The sequence below is a fragment of the Parus major genome, chromosome 1A (genome assembly GCF_001522545.3).
Source record: "Parus major isolate Abel chromosome 1A, Parus_major1.1, whole genome shotgun sequence".
Classification (NCBI taxonomy): Eukaryota; Metazoa; Chordata; class Aves; order Passeriformes; family Paridae; genus Parus; species Parus major.
The window spans coordinates 65078112-65097266 of NC_031773.1; the positions used below are offsets into that span (position 1 = coordinate 65078112).

The 19155-nt window shown below is 41.7% G+C and overlaps 1 protein-coding gene across 3 annotated transcripts in view; it reads right to left on the reverse strand.

The window, feature by feature from the left end:
- Positions 1-19155, reverse strand: part of PDE3A (phosphodiesterase 3A) — a 223870-nt gene that overhangs the window by 78405 nt on the left and 126310 nt on the right. For 2 of the 3 annotated variants that reach the window (XM_015628620.3, XM_033514361.1), the window contains exon 2: positions 3961-4011. In XM_015628620.3, the coding sequence (XP_015484106.1) occupies positions 3961-4011 (51 nt within the window). Of the gene's footprint in view, positions 1-727; positions 1355-3960; positions 4012-19155 lie in introns of those variants that run through there. The other variant, XM_015628622.3, reaches the window with a different exon arrangement.

The window sequence follows — 19155 nt, forward strand, 5'->3', positions numbered from 1 at the left end:
CTGAGAAGAGAGTGGAGCTGTTAGCTCACCAATATTCTTTCTGTAATTATTTCTTTTATTAGCTGTACATCCCAAGCAAGTTATTGAAAAAAAAAAAAAAAAATAAAAAAAGCAGAGAATCTTGGAGTGCCTGGAGCAAGAAGTAGGAAATACACTAATCACATTGCCATTCATCACATTTTAGTCCTGCTTCTGGTGACAGTATTTGCTTTTCCCAGCAGATGTTTAGATATGTTCTGTTTACATCTGCTTTACTCTCATCTCAGTTAACACACTTGGAATGACACATCAGCCAAGGCGACCCCAAAAACGCTGAGGTTCTGCCTCAGCCACTTCATACACACAGACATACATGTAAGATATGAAACACAAAAAAGCCATGCACCAAGGAACCCATCAACAGTAGACTACAATTTTCCTTAGCCACTCAGTTTAAAATACTCCTAAAAGCCTTTAGGAAAGTCTCCTTTTTGAGACAGGGAGACTTTATTGGTTAAATCCTTCTGCATTATTGGGCTGCCATGGCATCTCCACACTCACAAGTACATGCTCTTGCAAAATCAGCTTTACCAAGGTTTTGCAGCATTCATCTTGGAAAGCACATATAAAGGTCAGCTGGTTCTCACTGTATTCAGAGAACCCCTACACCCCCATTAAATCTCTGTAAGTCTCTTTACAGTGGCACTGAGGGCAGACTAAGACACAACAGGTTCCCAGAGCACAGTACCTGGTCAGCAGCGGGAATCGACTCCCACCTACGCTTCAGCAAGTACAGAGATTTCCGGCTCATGGCTCTGAATCTGCTCTAGAGGCTTTTCCAGACTTGAGAGAAAGGCTTCTGTCCCAAACCAGTGGCAAGAACCTTATTTCTGACTCCTGCTCTTCATCGTAGATGGCAGAACTCCCCGATGCGCACAAGATTTTGTGAGCTGCGAGGTTAGACGGGTTAGACCCCAGCTTCTCCTGCTCCTCTAAAGCATCTGTGTCCTTGCAGTGCCACAACAAAAGGCTGAGGCAGTGAACAGCCTGGCTCCCAGTGACGAGCTACCTCCCAGAAAGAAGCCTGAAGTAGGTAGACAACACCAGACGCACTCAATCTGAAAATAGCTGTTGCTTAGGAACTAGAGGGGTAAAACGCAGCACCTCGGATATATAATTGAGAGCTTTTATAGTTAAAGAGAAATTAAAAAGGCTGGACCTGTGTTTCTCTCTCCATCATAATTCTTTTACAGCGCTGGAGGAAGGATTGCTCGATTCCACTGACTCTGGGGCTACGCCTACATCTCCAGCAAGCTAAACAAGTCTTGATGACAAAGCAACAAATTACTCCCACACATCCAAGAGCCCTCATAAAAACGTGTGCAAAAAGTGTGCCGTGGGTCCCACCTGAAGGATCTTGGAAGTATCAAGTATTGTGCTCTAGCAGAATGATTAAAACACAAAATTTGCATATTTTTTTTCTGCAGAGCAATAATATCCCGAAGATGAATTCTGCTAGTCACACTTTCTTGTGGCATGTGCCAACACTGAAAAATGGGTATGAATATTTTCCCCTCACATGATGTGGTTCTACAGACTGCATGTATATATTTGAAAGAGAGAGATTTCTTTAGGTTTAGGTTTCTTTAGGATTAAATATTCCTAAACACTTAGGAATTTCTTTAATTTGGAACTCAATTTTGAAGTTTCATGCCTAAATTCTTAATTCTAACATGTATTAATCTTTAAAATTAAACATGAAATGCAATGAAATTCACTTTGCACTTCCTGCTTCATTCCAAACCCATGGAGTAAATTCTCAGCATGAAGCACTTACAGGAGGCAGTGCTGTCTTCAGGGATGAAAAAAGAATAGGGGGGAAGAAAAAAGAGCAAGTATGTAGCCAGGAACTCACCGCTCTTTGTAAGGCAACCTATAATTCAATCTAATTAGAGCAGCCTTAATAGTATAATTATTCCAAAAGAAAAGGAATCCTACAACATACATACACATATATGAGGGCAGTCCCTTAAAAGGGGAGTGCAAGGATGGTCAGGGTAGAAGCCATGAGCAAGTTAAACATTGTAAAGGCGGCTTTTTACTCCTGCCATTTCCATTCCATTGAATTGCAGATGCTTATCACGAGACAAACTGCTGCAAACAGAAATTCCCATCGGGCCCCAGTGGATTTCATTTGACATCCATCCCTACCTGTAACTACAGCACTTTGCATTTAACTCCTACGTGCAGAAAAGGAAAGTGTTTTCCAAGTGGGCCATTAAGAAGTATGACATGCACTGTAGCAGCTTCCCCTCATGTTTCAACACATGCCATAGAAAACCTACTAGCTCTTAAAAAAAAAAAAAAACACCTTGCACTGAATCAGAGCTCTTTTAATGAGTCTTGATAGAATAACTTTATATGTGGATTATAATTTTACATCATGGTAAACCAGTGATTCTGCTTCAATTTTTTTTCTTTCTAGGTGTTAAGGTATTTAAGTATACCTAACACATCACTCACCTTAATTTTTCAGACAGATCTTGTTTTTTACCAGGGGTGTGTTTTTTAAAAGACACACACTGGCAACAATGAATCACAAAAAGGATAAAAAAGTGTTTTATATCACATGCAAAAATCAGAACCTCCTTCATTTCTCCTAACCTTTCAAGGAACTTAATTAAATTAGGTTTAACACTTTTCCTATTGAGACAATTTTCAGAGTAATGTAACAGAGAGAATCTAAAGCTACAGTGGAATAACAGGCATATTTTCTTCTCTCTAATGAAACTTTTCTTCCTTTTCTTCCCTGGTTTTTGTGTCTGGGCACTCATAGCACAGGGTAATCAGAAAGTTTGGGTCATTTTGGGACTCTTCATCAGGAGCTGTGTGAGAGAACAAGGAGAAATACCTTCAAACTGACAGGGAGTGTGTTTAGAGTAAATGTTAGGAAGAAATTCTTTTCTGTGAGGGTGGGGAGGCCCTGGCACAGGCTGCCCAGAGAAGCTGTGGCTGCCCCATCCCTGGAAATGTTCAAGGCCAGGTTGTGGCTCTGAGCAGTGAGGATGTCCCTGCCCATGGCAGGGGGCTGGAATGAGATCATCTTTAAGGTCCCTTGCAACCCAAGCTTCTTCTACGATTCTACAGTTTTCCCACCTTATTATAGATCCTTTAATGCTTTTATGACATCTTGACTGTCATTTGTACAATATATCCACATGGAAATCCTTCACCTGAAGTGAAAGCAAGTACAAAATGCTGGAGCTCTAATAATGTATTTGTGCTCTTTCAACACTAGATTGGAAAGACTATTTTACACCCAAGCAGGAGAATTCCTGAACATCAGTATTGGTAGTGATGTCTCATTTGCAGCAATTGTAATTCTGTAGACAATTTTGAAATGTATTAACATTTATTGTTAATGTTATTTAATGTTTAATAATGTTATTTAAATGTATTAACAATTAACACTGTTGGCATAATTTCCTTCCATTGACAGGTCAAGAGCAAACCAGTGGCTGCACGTGGCTTCTCTGCACCTCCCCACACAGTTCTAACAGTCAGTAATGAAAGGATTCACAGTGAGAGAGCCATCCAAGTTTTACAAGTCTGTCAGGTTAAAATGAAACCAAACAAAACACCAAACAAAACAAACATTATTTGAAATTACATTCCTTTGATGTCCTGATGGAGATAGCTGAGTAAGAAATGCTTTCTCCATACATCTAATCCATCTTTCTGCTACTGAAAAAAAACCTTTCTGTTGGATGACTCAGCTCTGTCTGGATCAACTCTTTGAATTACAGCTCAAAAATTATATTAATGAAAGCTGTCATGGCTCTATGGTTTTTTCCATTGCTCCAAAACCTGCAAATATTAACAAAATTAACAACTTTGTCAAACTCAGGTGGAAAACTTGCTTGAGGAATGGTTCAAATGCAGCAAAAGCCAAAATCAAACACAAAATACTGAGCAGCTGACCTGTGAGCCTCTGGGTCCTCGTTTGTGATCCCATTCACAATGCCCCATGAGCTGAAAAACAAAGAAAAGCAGAAGTTAGTCATAAATTGCACTCATTAGTTTTAATTGAAACACTCGTTCTTTTATATCCATTACACATTTTTTTTTGGAAATAAACAGGTTATCTTTCATGATTTATTTCACACAGCTTTTAACTTCATAATAAAGCCATACAACATTGTACCTTTACATTCAGAACCCAAACACATCTGGCATCACAACTCTGCTCCTGCCAATAAAATTCCCACTGCCATGGATTTAGCCAAGTGTTTAACACTGATCTGACAAAAGGACAGCTGTTACATCAACAAGGAGATTACCAAAACCAGGGGACATTTGATTAATCAGCAATGTATATTTTATATCAGCCAAGATAATTATCAACAGCTTTAAATCTATTTCACCACTGAATTATGTTTTTTTTTTGTACATCTACTCAGGGATTTCTTCTGGGCATTGTTTGCTCCTACACACAGAGGCATTGCTTAATGCAAATATAAAAATATGTGAATGAAAGACAGGAGGGTTAATGTGACATGTAATGTGACTTACAGTCATGAACATTTTCTTGCTCATTTTTCCCAACATTCTTTCCCAAAGGAAATGCCTTCTCCCAGCTCAGAGGCAGGCAAGGAGATTTATAACTCACACTTATTGCAGAACATGCTTTCAAAACTCTCATCCCAGGACAAGAGATTAAAACTACTTTGCAAAATCAGGAAAGCCACAGGCATCTCCTATGATGAGATTTTTTTATCATCTCCATTAACTGTTCCTAACTATCCTTTTCTTTTCCAAGGGCCCCTTCTTTTTTAAGTTACTGCTAACAACTATCTCCATAACTGGAGACAAGCCACATATGCAGACAGGCATCAAAAATCAGGAAAGTCCCATCATTTTTTTTACCTGATACAGCCATGTGACTGGCTCCATCATTTTACTGTAACTTTTTCCTAGTTTCCATATACTGTTGCTGGAAACACTGGCTGTGCTGGGTTTCCCTATTTGTTCTCCATTTGTTCTCCATGAAGCACAGCTCTGATGTTTATGAAAGCTGGTCTCAGTAAATAACTGGTGTGCAAAAGCTACACCAGTTTTGCACCTACCAAAGGTTGTGTGCTCGTACCTGTCCTTCCTGTGTGGCTCCTGCCTCTCTGAACCAAAAAATCCTCTTCAGTTTTACTCCTTAGCCCCTGTGCCTTGGGAGGAAGTAACTCCTGCTTTCTTAATTTACTTGGCTAAAAGCAAATTGATTCAGCTTGAGTCTGGCTGCCTGTGATTCCCAGCATGATAAGGGCTATCTTCACCTCCAGTTGCTAGCAGTGGAGTTAAAGAAGTAAGCCTCACAGGTAAGAAGGAAGGATTAATGTTAGAGGCCTGGCTGTGCCCACTGTGGTTCTCCAGGCTCTGTGGACACTTGGCAGCACACACCACACCTTCAAACCCTACTGCAGCAGAAGATCCCACTGCCAGGTTTTTCATGCTCCTACCCTCACTGAATCCACAGCCCACTGAAAAGTGAAAGGCTGCTTTATTACTGCCGCCAGAAATGAGAGGTGTAGTCACAAGTCAGGCCTGGAATTACTATTCCCATATCTAGGGATGCTCCCAGTGCAGGCAGTCCCAGGAAACCAGACTGATGTGAGCCCAGGCAGTTACTTGTGATCACCACTAATCCTCACACCTAAATCAAGTCCTCTTAAATATTCATTCACCTCTAGGTTTGCTCATCCTGATTCCTTTTCTTTCCTGGTGCTTCACATCTCCACAGTGAGTTTTCAGCCAACTCCTGCTCTGCTCCACCACTCCTCCTCCTTCCCAGCTTGCAGGTAGCTTTTGTTTCCCCCTCACTAATCCTGCCCCTCCACCAGTGTGGGCAGTCCTGGGAGGCTCCACAGACTGGAGCAGCAGCAGTAAATGCTACAGTGAAAAGTGAGTCCAAAGGCTGTAACAACTCATCCTTGCTCCATTTCCCAGTGTCTGTCAACATCACTTACAGAAGAGAAGCCAAAGTCACCAGTGAAGCAGTCACAAATTCACTGGAACCAACAGAGTGACCCCTTCCTTATCTTGTCACCATTTTATGAGCAAACTCCTTATAACAAACTACACATCCCTTGTCCAATTTAATTTCTCTATGAAGGTGCCTTGGTGGAATCAGCCATGCTCGCTTTTTTGCTGATAGATCTGTTGTCCCCTGCACAAAACAATGTCCACACCACTGCTCTCTCTCACTGTGCCAATATGTTCTGCTGGGTGACATGGGCTGTGGCTGTCACCAGCTAAAACAGTGAGGCTGTTTTCAAGCATTATAGTCAAATCCACAAGCTACGAAGCCAACCTTTTCCTCCCATTTTTATAAAATCTTACTTGGCTTTAAAATGATTTCTCTCTTGTTATCTAAAAAACCGTGCTCATCTCATGCTAGAATGTTCTTGGCATATGATTGTCCCTATTAACACAGGAGTGAAGGAATGAAAAATGACATGGATACCACACAAAAAGGCCTCAAGCTTTAAGAGAGAAAGAAGAAAACCCCAGAGGTTGTCACAAAATCTCTTCCAGGCCAGCTTTCTACAGAAGGATGATTGCCTCTGTGACGCTCTTTAGCTCAACAAGCTGCACTCTGCTCAATTACTTCTGAACCTGATTTTCTTTTCATGAACAAACAGTAAGTGCTGGAGCATGATACCCAGAAAAGGAGGGAAGAAAGTATGCCTGAACTATTGGGCTAGGTAGAAATCACGATTTCCACCAGCTGAATAGAAATCAAGAGACAGAGAAAACAGACTTAAAAGCAAAAACAAAGCCCAAAAACAAATAAACAAACCCCCACAAAAATGAAAAAAAACCAGAACCAAACAACAAACCAACTACACTCAGAACAAAACAGAGTGTGTGCATAAATCCACTTGAGTGAGTCAACCTTCTGAAATCATGGAAAAAGAAAATAATATACTGTTTAATTGGTGCATGCATGCAAACAGAGATACTGACATAAAAATGCATTTGGAAGTGGGGGGATTTATGTTTATCAGTAACAGATGGGTTTGCTCTAGACCCCACCACTTCCTCTGAAAGTTCTCTGGAATCAATTTGGTCCAGAGTGATGATAAACAGTCTCAGAACATCAAATTTATTATTCTTACTGACCAGGCAACTAAGGCTAAGTGTATCAGCAGCAGAAAAGGAGGAATAAAACCAAAATCAAACTCCCACACAGATTATATGCATGCAGTGTCTCTTAGAAGAAAAGGAGCTACTTTACATTTCATCTGAAACTGTCCTGGAAACCTATCTCTGACAGGTTTAATACCCACAGATGAAAGCAGCTTTTAGCAACAAGAATGACTCTTGAATGTTCAGGAATGCAGAAAAACATGGGCTTCACTTAAACCAACTGGTTGGTTCTACCCTAACATCTGACTTACAGGTCTCCAGGGAAAACACTCCCCAATTCCAGCTGAGGATGAGGACTGTCAGTGGAAGGGGAGGCAGGAATGGAAAATAACCCAAAACCAAAATCCCAGTCACAGACAGAAAAGGAGAAGGGGTCATCTCCTTCTGAAGATGGAGGGTGGTGGCCTGTGCTTTAAGTTTCTGCTATGAACACCATGAAGCTTCTTGGCTTGTGGTTTTAAAACTTTATGTTCACTACTGCAACAATACCTCCAAATGAGTAAGGAATGGCATAAAGGACTGTCTGCATTAGATATCTGAGATACCCATATTGAAGTAGAACAAAGCTGTTTAAAAATTAGCATCTCCAGCCCTCGCCTCCCTAAATGCAGTTCTTCTCCTATATGGTTATTTAATTAAAGCCCCAGCAAATGATTGCATAAGGATTTCAACTTTCATTAAAATTCATAAACCATAATTCTTAGTCTCCTTAGTATTAGAGAACTGTAGGAAAATGTGACCCACACATACTGTAGAAGATCTAAATAAATAAAAAGACAGAAAGTAAAGTATGACAATTTAAATTTTTTTCAGCTGTTTATAAGTCCTGTTTTTCCCTTATATAATCTTTTCTGGACCAGAGTTTTAATTCTGGCACCCTTGAAACAGCAATACTGCTAACTATGCAAAGGCTGGAAAAAAAAAATGAGATAAAAAAATCTCCAACAAAGCCAACAAAAAAAAAAACCCAACCCCCAAAATCAGTCAGAGAAATAGAAAAGGCATAATCATATTATAAGGATCTCCCTAACTGGACACAAGTTGAGAACAAAACACAATATTTAAAATACAAGCAGTCCCATGTATATTCTTTGAAAGGGGAGGCAGTCAACAGCAGCAGAATGCAGCAGCATTTTGAAACCATATGGAATTATTAAAGCAAATATGGCACTCAGCACAGTTTCATTAGAGGGAATGAGCTGATTCTTCCCTCGTTAGTATTAAAGAGGACCAATGAAATAGTTGTATTTTTAAATCAATTCAAAGTCAGTTCTATTCAGATTATAGTCCATTACTCAGGAATTTTATCTTGACACATATTTACACATACACAACACTTTTACTGTTCTAAAAACAATTAGATGGTGATGACAAAAGTGAGCTAAATCAGCCAGTAGTCACCAAAGACAATAAATGGGATTCAAGAAGACTGCAACAGGATCACATAGTCCAAATGCCCATGAGAACCTTGCCCCAGCTCATTGGCCCCTTCCCTTAGATTTTAAAGATTTAGATCATGGCTGGACACCTCATTTCCATTATAGTGAACATAAAAGACTCCTGCTCTCTCTAGTGGAAGGTGAACACAAATGGAACACAGGAATGTGAGAGAAATTGCTCCTCTGCTCCATCTGTGATTGGGAGCCAAACACTTGCATCCAACATTTCCCGCTGAACTGGCTGTGAGATGTGAATAGGACAGCTTGAGAACCTGCACAAATGCCTTTTTGCCACTCCTGTGAGGATTTAGCGCACTTAGTAGTGGTAAAAATTAATTACTGATGAGATTATGAGAACTTTTGGCTGGGTGGTAGCCAGCAGCTTTAAGAGTTGTTTATATTTGGGAATCAGCATGCAGAAGAGCAAGATAGGAGTATCCAATCAGGCTGGCACCTGGTTTCAGCCTTCACCAAAATAGCAGAGCTTCTATTTAAACATGAGCATAACATCTTCCATCTTTGGAAGAGATTTAGTTGAATGGGCATGTTGAGGACGTGAAACAGTGTCTCACTGTTGAGTTCTTTGACACTGCCTCCTTACAGCTTGTGCTGAATGGGGCACAGTATGATCCATATTCTCTGACTGAATGGGCATTAGCCATGCTCCAGTCAGGATCCTATTTCCACTGGTAATAAGAAACTGTTTGTTACCAGCATGTAGGCACAAAATGTTCCCGAGAAATTCCTTTTTCAGTAACAAAAAAAAAAAAAAAAGAAAAATAAAAAAAAAAGCACACATTATTTAATTATTTCCTTGATTACATATTAGAGGAAACATTTATTTTTACCAACATGCAGGAGTCAGGTCACACAGAAACTGAGTGTTTTTGCACATGCTATTTTGAGTAGGATTCCTTCTATCCGATAGACTGTTCCCTGCATTTTCATGGTGATCAAGATGAATGAGATGATTTACTGATCAGATTGATCTGGGGAGGGAATTTTGGCGTGGACACCAACAGCAGGAGTAGCTAAGCAGGCTGGAGCTGCTGAGATTCACTGCTGGCTGCTCTGAGCACCTTCTCCACCACATGGCAGAACGGCACCTTGCCCTGAGGCATCCCAAGTGCCAGAGATGCCTTCCTTGCTGTGTGCTGAGAGTGATCACACACAGCCATGACACACAGACAGCAAAGGGCTCCAGTATTTGGAAAAACAATCCCTTTTCCACAACCCCTGGCCAACTCCCAGGGTCAGCACAAAGCACAAGATGTCAGAGCTGTGGTGCTCAGCCAGATGTGTGAGCTGCATGCTGGTGTCATCACAGCCACTGTGGGAAAGAAACTCTCCACCCAAATGCTCCCAACATCTTGTAGCCCTGCAAATCACCAAGGGCAGCCTCAGTTCCAAGACTGGTTAAAAAAACCAAACAGAAACCCCAAACAAAATAATTCACCACAAGAAACCAACCAAAGTAATAAACTGAGGGTGAGCATTTAAGAGCCATTCAGCTGCTTCCTAATCAAAGACATTGTTTCAAAGGTTTCTGGGCTGCTGGGCAACAGCTGGAAGCAGAGATAAGCTTTTTAAACGGCAACAGGGGCAGAAATGCTTTGGAACTTGGCACTGCTTTGAACCGGAGGCAGGGCCAAGGAGGCACAGTGATGGGTTTGAAGAGGAGCTGCAGTGGATGGCTTTGTGCAGGCAGAGCCACCGTGGGCACAGAGTCAAGTCCTCTGAAGTTGCTACCCTGGGGAAGCTGGAAGTCCTGGAGGGAGCTGCCTCCTCCATCCCTCTCAGAACCCGGCTGGGAGGCCAAGCAGGGACCCAGAGCACTGCCAGAGGCTGCAAAGAGCACTCAGGCATCAGGAGACACCGTACAGAGACACAGAGCAGGATAATGAACCACTGTGGCAGCGGGGAATGGGCAAAACAGGGCCTTGGTGGAGCAAAGCTGAGGGGAGCTAAACGGGGAGCTAAACAGCACAGAGGACACCCCAAAAAGCACCAGCAGTGACTCCCAAAGACACAGCAAAGAAACCATCCTGAGCACTTAACCAGGGACTCGGCTCCAAGGGAATGAGATCACATCTGGCACTGGCGAGACAGCAAGAGTCTACATTTTGCAGGACTTTCTCATGGCAGCATGCAGCCTTTTTATTTCCAGACAATAAACTGCATCTGACTTCTTCAGGGATTCCATGGCTTCCATGTGGGGTGGGCAAAGCACACAAAGATGTGTGACACAGCAAGCTGGCAGCAGTGGGCTCAGGGCTGTGCCCCTCGCTGCACAGCACCCCTGAAAATGAGCAGGTTTAACAGCACAGAATGTGAAGCTGCTGGGAAATAAAAAAAACCTCAAAACCGTAGGTGGGAAAAAGAAAAAGGCACAGGAATATCCACCTCCACACCCTGTATCTGGTTTTATACAAATTTTTGTCACAACTACTTAAACAGATGACAGTAGTAAAACAAATCCCTGCGTGTTTCTATTATTTTCACTCCTACCACTGAATTTCTCAGGTCCCTATTAATCCTTCACACATCAAAGAGGATTTTAAACAACAGGTTTGGGAGGCTGAGCTGTAGTAAAATAGAGAAAAGACCTGATTTTGGGGGGAGTGCAGGGTGGAAGGAAGGAGGTGGTGGTGGTTTTTTCCCCTTTTTTATTTTGTTTTTTTGGAAGCAATTCTTATTCTTCAGTGGTCCTCAATCATGGATGCCACACAAAGAGTTACTTGCAGATGTACTGCAGATTTTTTAACAAAGACTTCCTAAATTAATGATCTTAATCCGGATATTTAATTTCAGAATAAATGAGTAAAACTATTAAACCAATCATAAATAGATTTCTTGATCCCATTGAACTGATCTGGTAGATTAATAATAGGCATATTGATCTGGTGGACTAGTAATCCACATAGTGTTCACCATATTTTTCATATACCCATTTTCCCATTGTGAGCACAGTCATGAAAGCCAAAGCAAAAATATCTATAGTGGTGAGATAAAAACTGTGGGCACAGCTACTCTGATACCCTCCTACCTTAGCCACAGACATAACTTACAAACAGACAGAGAAGAAGATTTCTCAGTATGGAGGCACAGCAACGTCAAGAGTCCTAAACATAACAGTAAGTTAACACAGGAACAAAAGCATATTGTTAAAAAGGAGAAAATTAACTATTTAAATGTATCTTGCTATTCACAGAACACACATGAAGTTCCTGATTTCACAGCTGCAGCCAAGTCCATTCTGGGGCAATTCTGTTGCAATTAAGTTCCTGGAAAAGTCAGAAACTTACTTACTTTTTTTTCCCATTCACAATACCAAACCTGGCACAAGCTTGATAAACTAGACAGCTCCTGCAGCAGACTGAATTATCAATGTCATGTTGAGGTATTTAAAACCTTTTTTTTTTATTTTGTTAAGGAGTCCAAAGACTTCTACAAAACAATCTGCTCTGAAATGTATGTTCCCAATACTATTCCCTCTTTAGTGCAGTTTTTCTCTCACCTTCCATCTTTTCAGAGATCCTAGTGTCACATGGGTTTCATCTGCAATTTGTGCTGCTAACACAAACCTCCAAGGTGACATGTGCCCTTTTAGACTAGTTACCAGTGCACAGAAGGGTCTCTGCTTCCAAAGAAATGCCCTGAACACAGAGGGAATGACTTTTTGCACAGCAATTAAAAACCCACTGGAAAGGCAGGTAAACGTTTCAGGGATTCTTCAGTCAAGCTCTGATCAGGCAGATCACCCTCAATGTAAACACAGATCACAATAGCTCATAGGAAGGCAAATTAGCCCAATGAGTTTAGGAAGTGCACTAATCAAATAGCTGACCATTCTCTGCCAGTTTGCATAAAAATGGGAATTTTCCAATTCGATTCCCAGTGGATGTCTACCTCACAGGAAAAAAAACCAACAACAACCCAAACAAAACCCCAAACCATCATCAAATTGACATCCTTACTGGCAGTCTCAGCAGAGAGAGGCCCTCAGGACTGAGTAAGCATGGAGGTTTCACCAGACATTTAACCTTTGGAAGTGGTTCCAGCGCCAGGGAAGTGAGTGGCTGTGGCAGGGACAGGGACAGGGACATGCGTGACTTGCTCGTGTCACCTCTGTACATCCCCCGTGCACACAGGATGGCATTTTGTCACAGCTGTCAACTCAAACCTCTCAGCAGAGCAGAGACACTTACAAAGAAGGAGGGGGTAGAGACTGAGAGAGAAAATATCCCCACTCCAAGTGCTTGGTCAGAGATATCAAAGGTGGCAGTGCCACTGTCCCCCAAAGCTGGAAATTCTGTAAGCAGCAGAATCCAGCAGTCTGACCAAATCAGATATCTTGTGATACCACAGACACTTCCTGAAAAGGAAAAAAACCAAACTTTGTTTGTGGTAATATGCAACCCAGTGTCCATCTGGTGTGAAACACAAAACGTGGTGACTACAGGAATTGGTCCCTGGTGAGGCCAAAATACAGTGAGGCAGAAAGCCAGAAATGTAATTCAGTTTCAGCAGCTTGTTTTACTGAAACACATTAACTTTAATGGTAGCACTGAGGGATAGCTGCAATAAAGTAATAAAAATATTAAGATAAAGAGAATTTGGCCTCCCACAAAGCAGATTGACCTGCACAGCCTTCTCCCATCCTGAAAGCAGCCCTGAGTCTGGCCAGGTGAAGCCTCAGCTTCCAGGGTTGGCCTGGAAAAGAAAAAAAGCATTGCTCTGCCAAGACACCCACACAAACAAGCCACTTCTTTCATTAACACCCCATTTTCCTTGTTTTGAGGCTTCACAAAGCAGAAGAATAGCACTGATATTTCAACAGCTAGGTCCCAGCTAGCAAATGTCCTAAAATTGCACTGTAGAGTCTGGTAGCTTACTAAAAAACCTCAATGTCAAAACTCAAAGTACATTCAGTTTAAACACACCCTTGGGGGGATTTTATACTAACTACTTTCTATTTCAGACTATTCACTTTAAGCTCAACCAGCAATGCTTCATCACTCATCCAGGAAAACTCTCCTCTCTGCCACCCAATCTCAATCAACCTGCCAAATTAATTATCACCCTGCATTTGTCTATTGCTAAGAGGGGGGAAAAAAGCAAATAGATGAACGTAGCAGTGACCCGAGCGAAAATGAATCCTCTGAAACAGAACTAATTAAATCAGCTCAGTGATCTTCTTCCAGCACGACACATTTCACCCACTCCATCCCCAAGCAGCCCAGTTCTCCCATCTCCTCCAACTGTCCTCGGCAGGGTGCTCACATGGGGCTCAGATGTCTCTCCAGCAGCAAACCAGGGATCTTTTCTACTCATCCTTGCAACTGCATGATTTAAAATAAAGGAAAAAAGCCAACTGCCACACAGAAAATTCGCAACGATAATTTCCCACTGACATTTACATGCAGATTCCTGGCCACAGAATATGTGTTTCAGCCAGACAGCAGTAGGATTTGGTTGCCTGCCTCAAATTTATGGGACCACAGGCACCAAAACTCCGAGCACTGAGCACTGGCAGAGCAGGGCTTCGCTTTTGATACCCCAGTCAGGCCTTACAGCACAGCTGTCAGGAGTAACACACAGAGAAATTGCAGAATTTGTGGGATTTAAACCAATGCCATGAGTCAGACACCAAACATTCCCAACCTAGCAAGTCCAAGTGTGTGCATGGCTGGAGCATTCGTGACCCTGCTGACCCTGAAGGGCCTGGCTCAAGGAAATCAGCAACATGTACATTTTAGGTTCTCCCATCCTACAGTTTTAAGTGACAGTCCAGTTGAAATGCATGCAAAAACACATCAGGGCCAAAAAATGTCCCTGCTGCTGGAGTTGTCACAGATTTCCTTGGGGTCATGCAGTCAGACACTGCACCCTGTGCCAGCTGACCACATCATGCCAGTGCAGTGGGAATATCAAAAGCTGCAGGACCACGGCAGAAACACCAGCCTCTCCTCTCTCACTGCACTGCACTTTCCATCACCCTTCTCTTTCTGCAGAACACATTCAGAGCAAGATCTGAGTAGGGCAAGGCAACTCAAACAGGGCACGAAATGCCAGGTAACAGCCCCACTTGAATTAAGAGGACACTGAAGGGAGATCTACAGAGTTGGAATATCAAGTCAATCCCACATTGCTTTTCTCCCTCTGATTTTTAACACGGTCTGTGCATTCTAAGACAGGAGACACATCACAAATAGGCATCAGCACTGAAATCTGGATGCCTGCATGGGATCCCTGTCGGGGCAGGTAGAGCTTCAGATGCAGGAGCGCTGGCAGTGCCCTCTTCCATAAGGGAGTGCAGGAACAGCACAGCAACACACACAGAGGCAGGACTCTGAGTCATCTCGAGGTAGGTGCCTACACAGGCAACAGTTTGTCATTCGCACCCATCTGCTGCTCCAAATCACACACACATGCTGTCACATGTGCTGCTCCCCATCTGGATTGCAGAGATGCTGGGTGTAAACAGGCAAAAGCCAGGAAGATGAATACCAGGCCTGTGCTGTACAAGGGGGAATTGTCAGGCACCTTCATCCACCCTAACAGGAGCGATTTCAGGGGAGGTTTGACTCTAGAAGACAGATTTTTCACAATGGCTGCAGGTTTTTCCATGATGTGAAATTCTGCCTTTCAAACCTGTCTGACCTTTAATAAGCTTTGCTTCTCAGGTTTTATGTTTAACTAAAACCATGTATGTTTTCTTAGAGGGATATCATAAAATACATTCTCCTGCAACACTGTCTGCCCGCATTTCATTCCATGTGGTCACCCAAGTCCTATTTCCATCGTATTTCCACAGTGTCACAGCACTGCCAACAGCAAAAGCAGAGCCCACCAAAGGTGCAGACTCTACCATGGTGAAAAGGATGCACAGAATATACAATATTTGGGGGTCATGGTGCAAATGGATGTACCAGGAGGCAGAGTGAGAAGGAGAAAGGCAGAGCAGCACAGAGGGGAAAGGAGCCCCTTCTGGAAGGGCTGACCTCAAAGGAGACACATGTAGTTGACCCTCTCTTTCAAGCCCCTAGTTTTGGTTCACAGAATCATGTGAAAACTGCTGGAATATTCTTTTCTGGAAGAATATTCCATATTTAAAATATATTAGGACTAATTTGCCTTTCAGAAACAGGCTTCAATAAAATTAAATACCATTTCAGTGGTTTAAAAATAAAAAAAGGAACAAGTTGTGTGTCAAGAAGGTCCATCTATTCAAAACAGAGAATTTTGAAACTTGTTTTCTTTTATATGTGCCACTGCTTGCCCCTCCACCACTGGGCCTTTTTTTCCTCCCAGGGAATTTTATTCCTTGAATGATCTAGCTTTGCATACTGCTGAAATATACTTTTAAAGCAAACTTCATCAATAATCAGTGTTTCCTCTTCTTATTGACAAGCTGTTCAGCACTGCCTGAGAAATAAGAGCTTTCCTCCTATTAATTTCATTACAATGTGTTCAGCACCTTCATTTTCTTGCTGAAAAAGTAATTTAAGTTCCTTTTTTCCTGTGCCCCAAATACTTTCTCTTTCATCTTCCTATGTTTATTTTGTGCAAGAATGCTATTTTGATTCAGCAGAAGTGTTATTTTACTGGAAATATATCACTTTACCCTAATCAAGAGGGTCCACACTGAAAGGTATTTATATTTCTATCAAAACAAAGAAGAAAAGAAAAAAAAGGGAGGAGAGGGGGAGACTCTGGTCAGAGCACAGTGGCTGTGCAGATCTGGTTTTCTGACAATGAAAAAGGAGCTCTCCAGATCTGTATTGATTACAGATTCAATCCCCTAATGCTAACATCATTTTCATCAATTCACTGTGGCCTGGAGGTTGTCCTTTGTTTTTCCTCCTGTGTCTGGGAACCAGCCTGCTCTTCCAGCTTTAACTGTGGTTAAACACAGTTACTCTGAGTCTTTGTGAGATGGCTTTGAGTCCCTCCCTGCCATTATCTGATAGCTGCAAATCAGAGAAATCTTAGTAGCAGCCACATCTAAAGCATTTCCAGCCACCATACAAACATGTTAACTCAGAACCTTCCTGAGGAAAAACAATTATTTATCTCTGTTTCATAGATGGAGAATTGAGGCATTTACCCAGCACAGTACTGCAAAACTGGGAGTAGAAATTAAATATCTTCAGTTCATGGGATCTGACCATAGGCTTTGTTTTGATCAACTATTTATGTCCAAGTTATTTTTTGGGGAGGAGTCAAGGGTATACACCAGGGAACAGAATTATTCTTATTTTTGGCTGCCAGGAGATCTTATCACACTTTTTGAAAATGAACTGTTTAGCCCTCTAAATATCAGAAGGAGGACAGGCTTCACATACCAACAACCTTCCTTTTTAAGAAAGTGCATTTTAAGAAAGAGAAACAGGAAAGAGAGAAAGACTCAAAGGATAAAAAAAATAACATATATCCCCTGTATCTGGGCTCAGCTCAGGCATCTTGCAATCCTCTTTCCTCAGTAAGAAGGACTTCAGCAGGACAAGATGAACAAACTGAAAAACTTTACAGTTGTGTCCCAACTGTGACCTGGGTTGAACATTCCCCAAGCTTTCAAGACATCGAGCCCACCCCAGCTCTGCCCATGGGTGCAGAGATGAAGAGTGGCAGGAAGAGATCAAGAGACAAAATGCCAGGAGAGAAAGCATTCTCACAAACCCCTCTGATTTACTGAGGTGTGTGAAGCATCTCTGACATGAAAGCATTCATGACAAGATCTCCACTTCCTTCAATTTTTCCACACAATTCTTTTTGTTCAGAAAGAGAAATCATAGATAATTACAGTTTACCCTCTTTACCAGTATAAAGACCCATATTCCATAAGCATGCTGCCAGGAGACAAGCAGCTGCATTCCAAATATTGAGTGCCTTGGGCCCTCTCAATGGGTCCCTTTATTGGGACAAAGACTCCTTGAAGGAGAACCAGGGCCACCAACAGCTTTGGTTCAGGCAAGGGTGACAGAGGCTGAGAAACAGATGCTTTATCAGCTTGGGAGAATTACAGAAGACAAAAAAAAAATAACTTCCCTTCTCATACCTAAATATAGAACATAAATAAAAATGTATATAACCTAAATAGTTTTCCTAACCTTACACATCCGCCCTGCTCCCCACAACACACACAGTGTGGTCCTGGAGCCAGAATTTTCACTTGTTTTCAGGGAAAGACAGCTCATGGTAAAACACCTGCAGTGCTTTAAGAGAAAATCAGGAGGTTCAAGGTGGATCAAGGAGCTGCACAAAGGTGAATATTCCCATTGGAGACTTGTCAGTGGCAGTCTGGAGTGAGACATCGAGGAAGATGGGAGAAAGGGTTCATCAAAGAGGGGAAAACGGGTTCCCAATTGCTGTAATGCCATGTTTTGTTGGCCCCATGACTAAAAAGTGGTGTCCAGCCCCCACATGTATAATGGTTCCAACATCTTCCACAACATTAAATACAGAGGATGGAGATGTATGGAAATACAGGTAGTGCCCACACTGATAACTACTGATAAGCACAAAGTATTTGAATTTCTAAAGGCAACAGCACTAAATACTTGTAGCTTACAGAAGACACAGCAGGTTATTTTCTGCTGCTGTAAAAATTACAGCATTTCAAGTTTGCACAGAAATTTCACTTCCTGGAATCTGAATCATAGAAAAAGAAAAAAAACCAAACAACCCAGCAAATTCAAAATTATTAAAAAAAAAAAGAGAGAAAGAAAGAGAGAAAGAGATAAAAAAAAAGAAAGAAAAAAAAGACAAAGAGGGAAGGAAAGAAGGAAGGAAGGAAGGAGGGAAGGAAGGAGGGAAGGAGGGAGGGAGGGAAGGAAATTTCCTCTGAGAGAGACAGAGAGCTTTTAACTACCAGGACTGCAAAGAGGATAAAAAAATTAATACAAGGAATGAAAACTGAGTATTCATGGCTGATCTGTGATCTGCTGCCCCAGTGCTGGTGGAAACCTGCTGAAGGGTAAACCTCAGCTCTGCCTGCTATCAGAAGCCGGAAGAGCAGATAGGGTAAAACATAATAAACAAATTGCATCCTTCCACTCAGGAGGATGGGCAGGACAGAACAAAATGCCAGAACTAAAGCAAGCTAATGCTAAAAATAACATCATCTCTCCTTCTTTATCTCAAGGGCCAAATTATCTCAGTTCTACTTGAGAAGACCAGGCAATGCCAGCATCAGGAAGGTCAGAAAGCATGTGAAAATTTACCCAGTAGCTTATCCACTGCCTAAATATCTGCTATTGCAACAGTACAGAATCACACAAAAATGCCTACTGTCTTACAGCACAAATATATGCCAAGTCTTTATTTGAAGAGCATGAGTTAAAAATGCACTTTGGATACTACAGATTTAATGTCCTCACATCCTAATACACAAGACCTTTTGGTTGTTGTTTTGTTGTTGTTTGTTTTTTTTTTTGTTCAATGAAATGGCCTTCTGTTTAATTATTTAAAAAACTGATTTGTGATTAATATCAAATATATAAACTGATTTGTGATTAATATCAAATATCTTGTA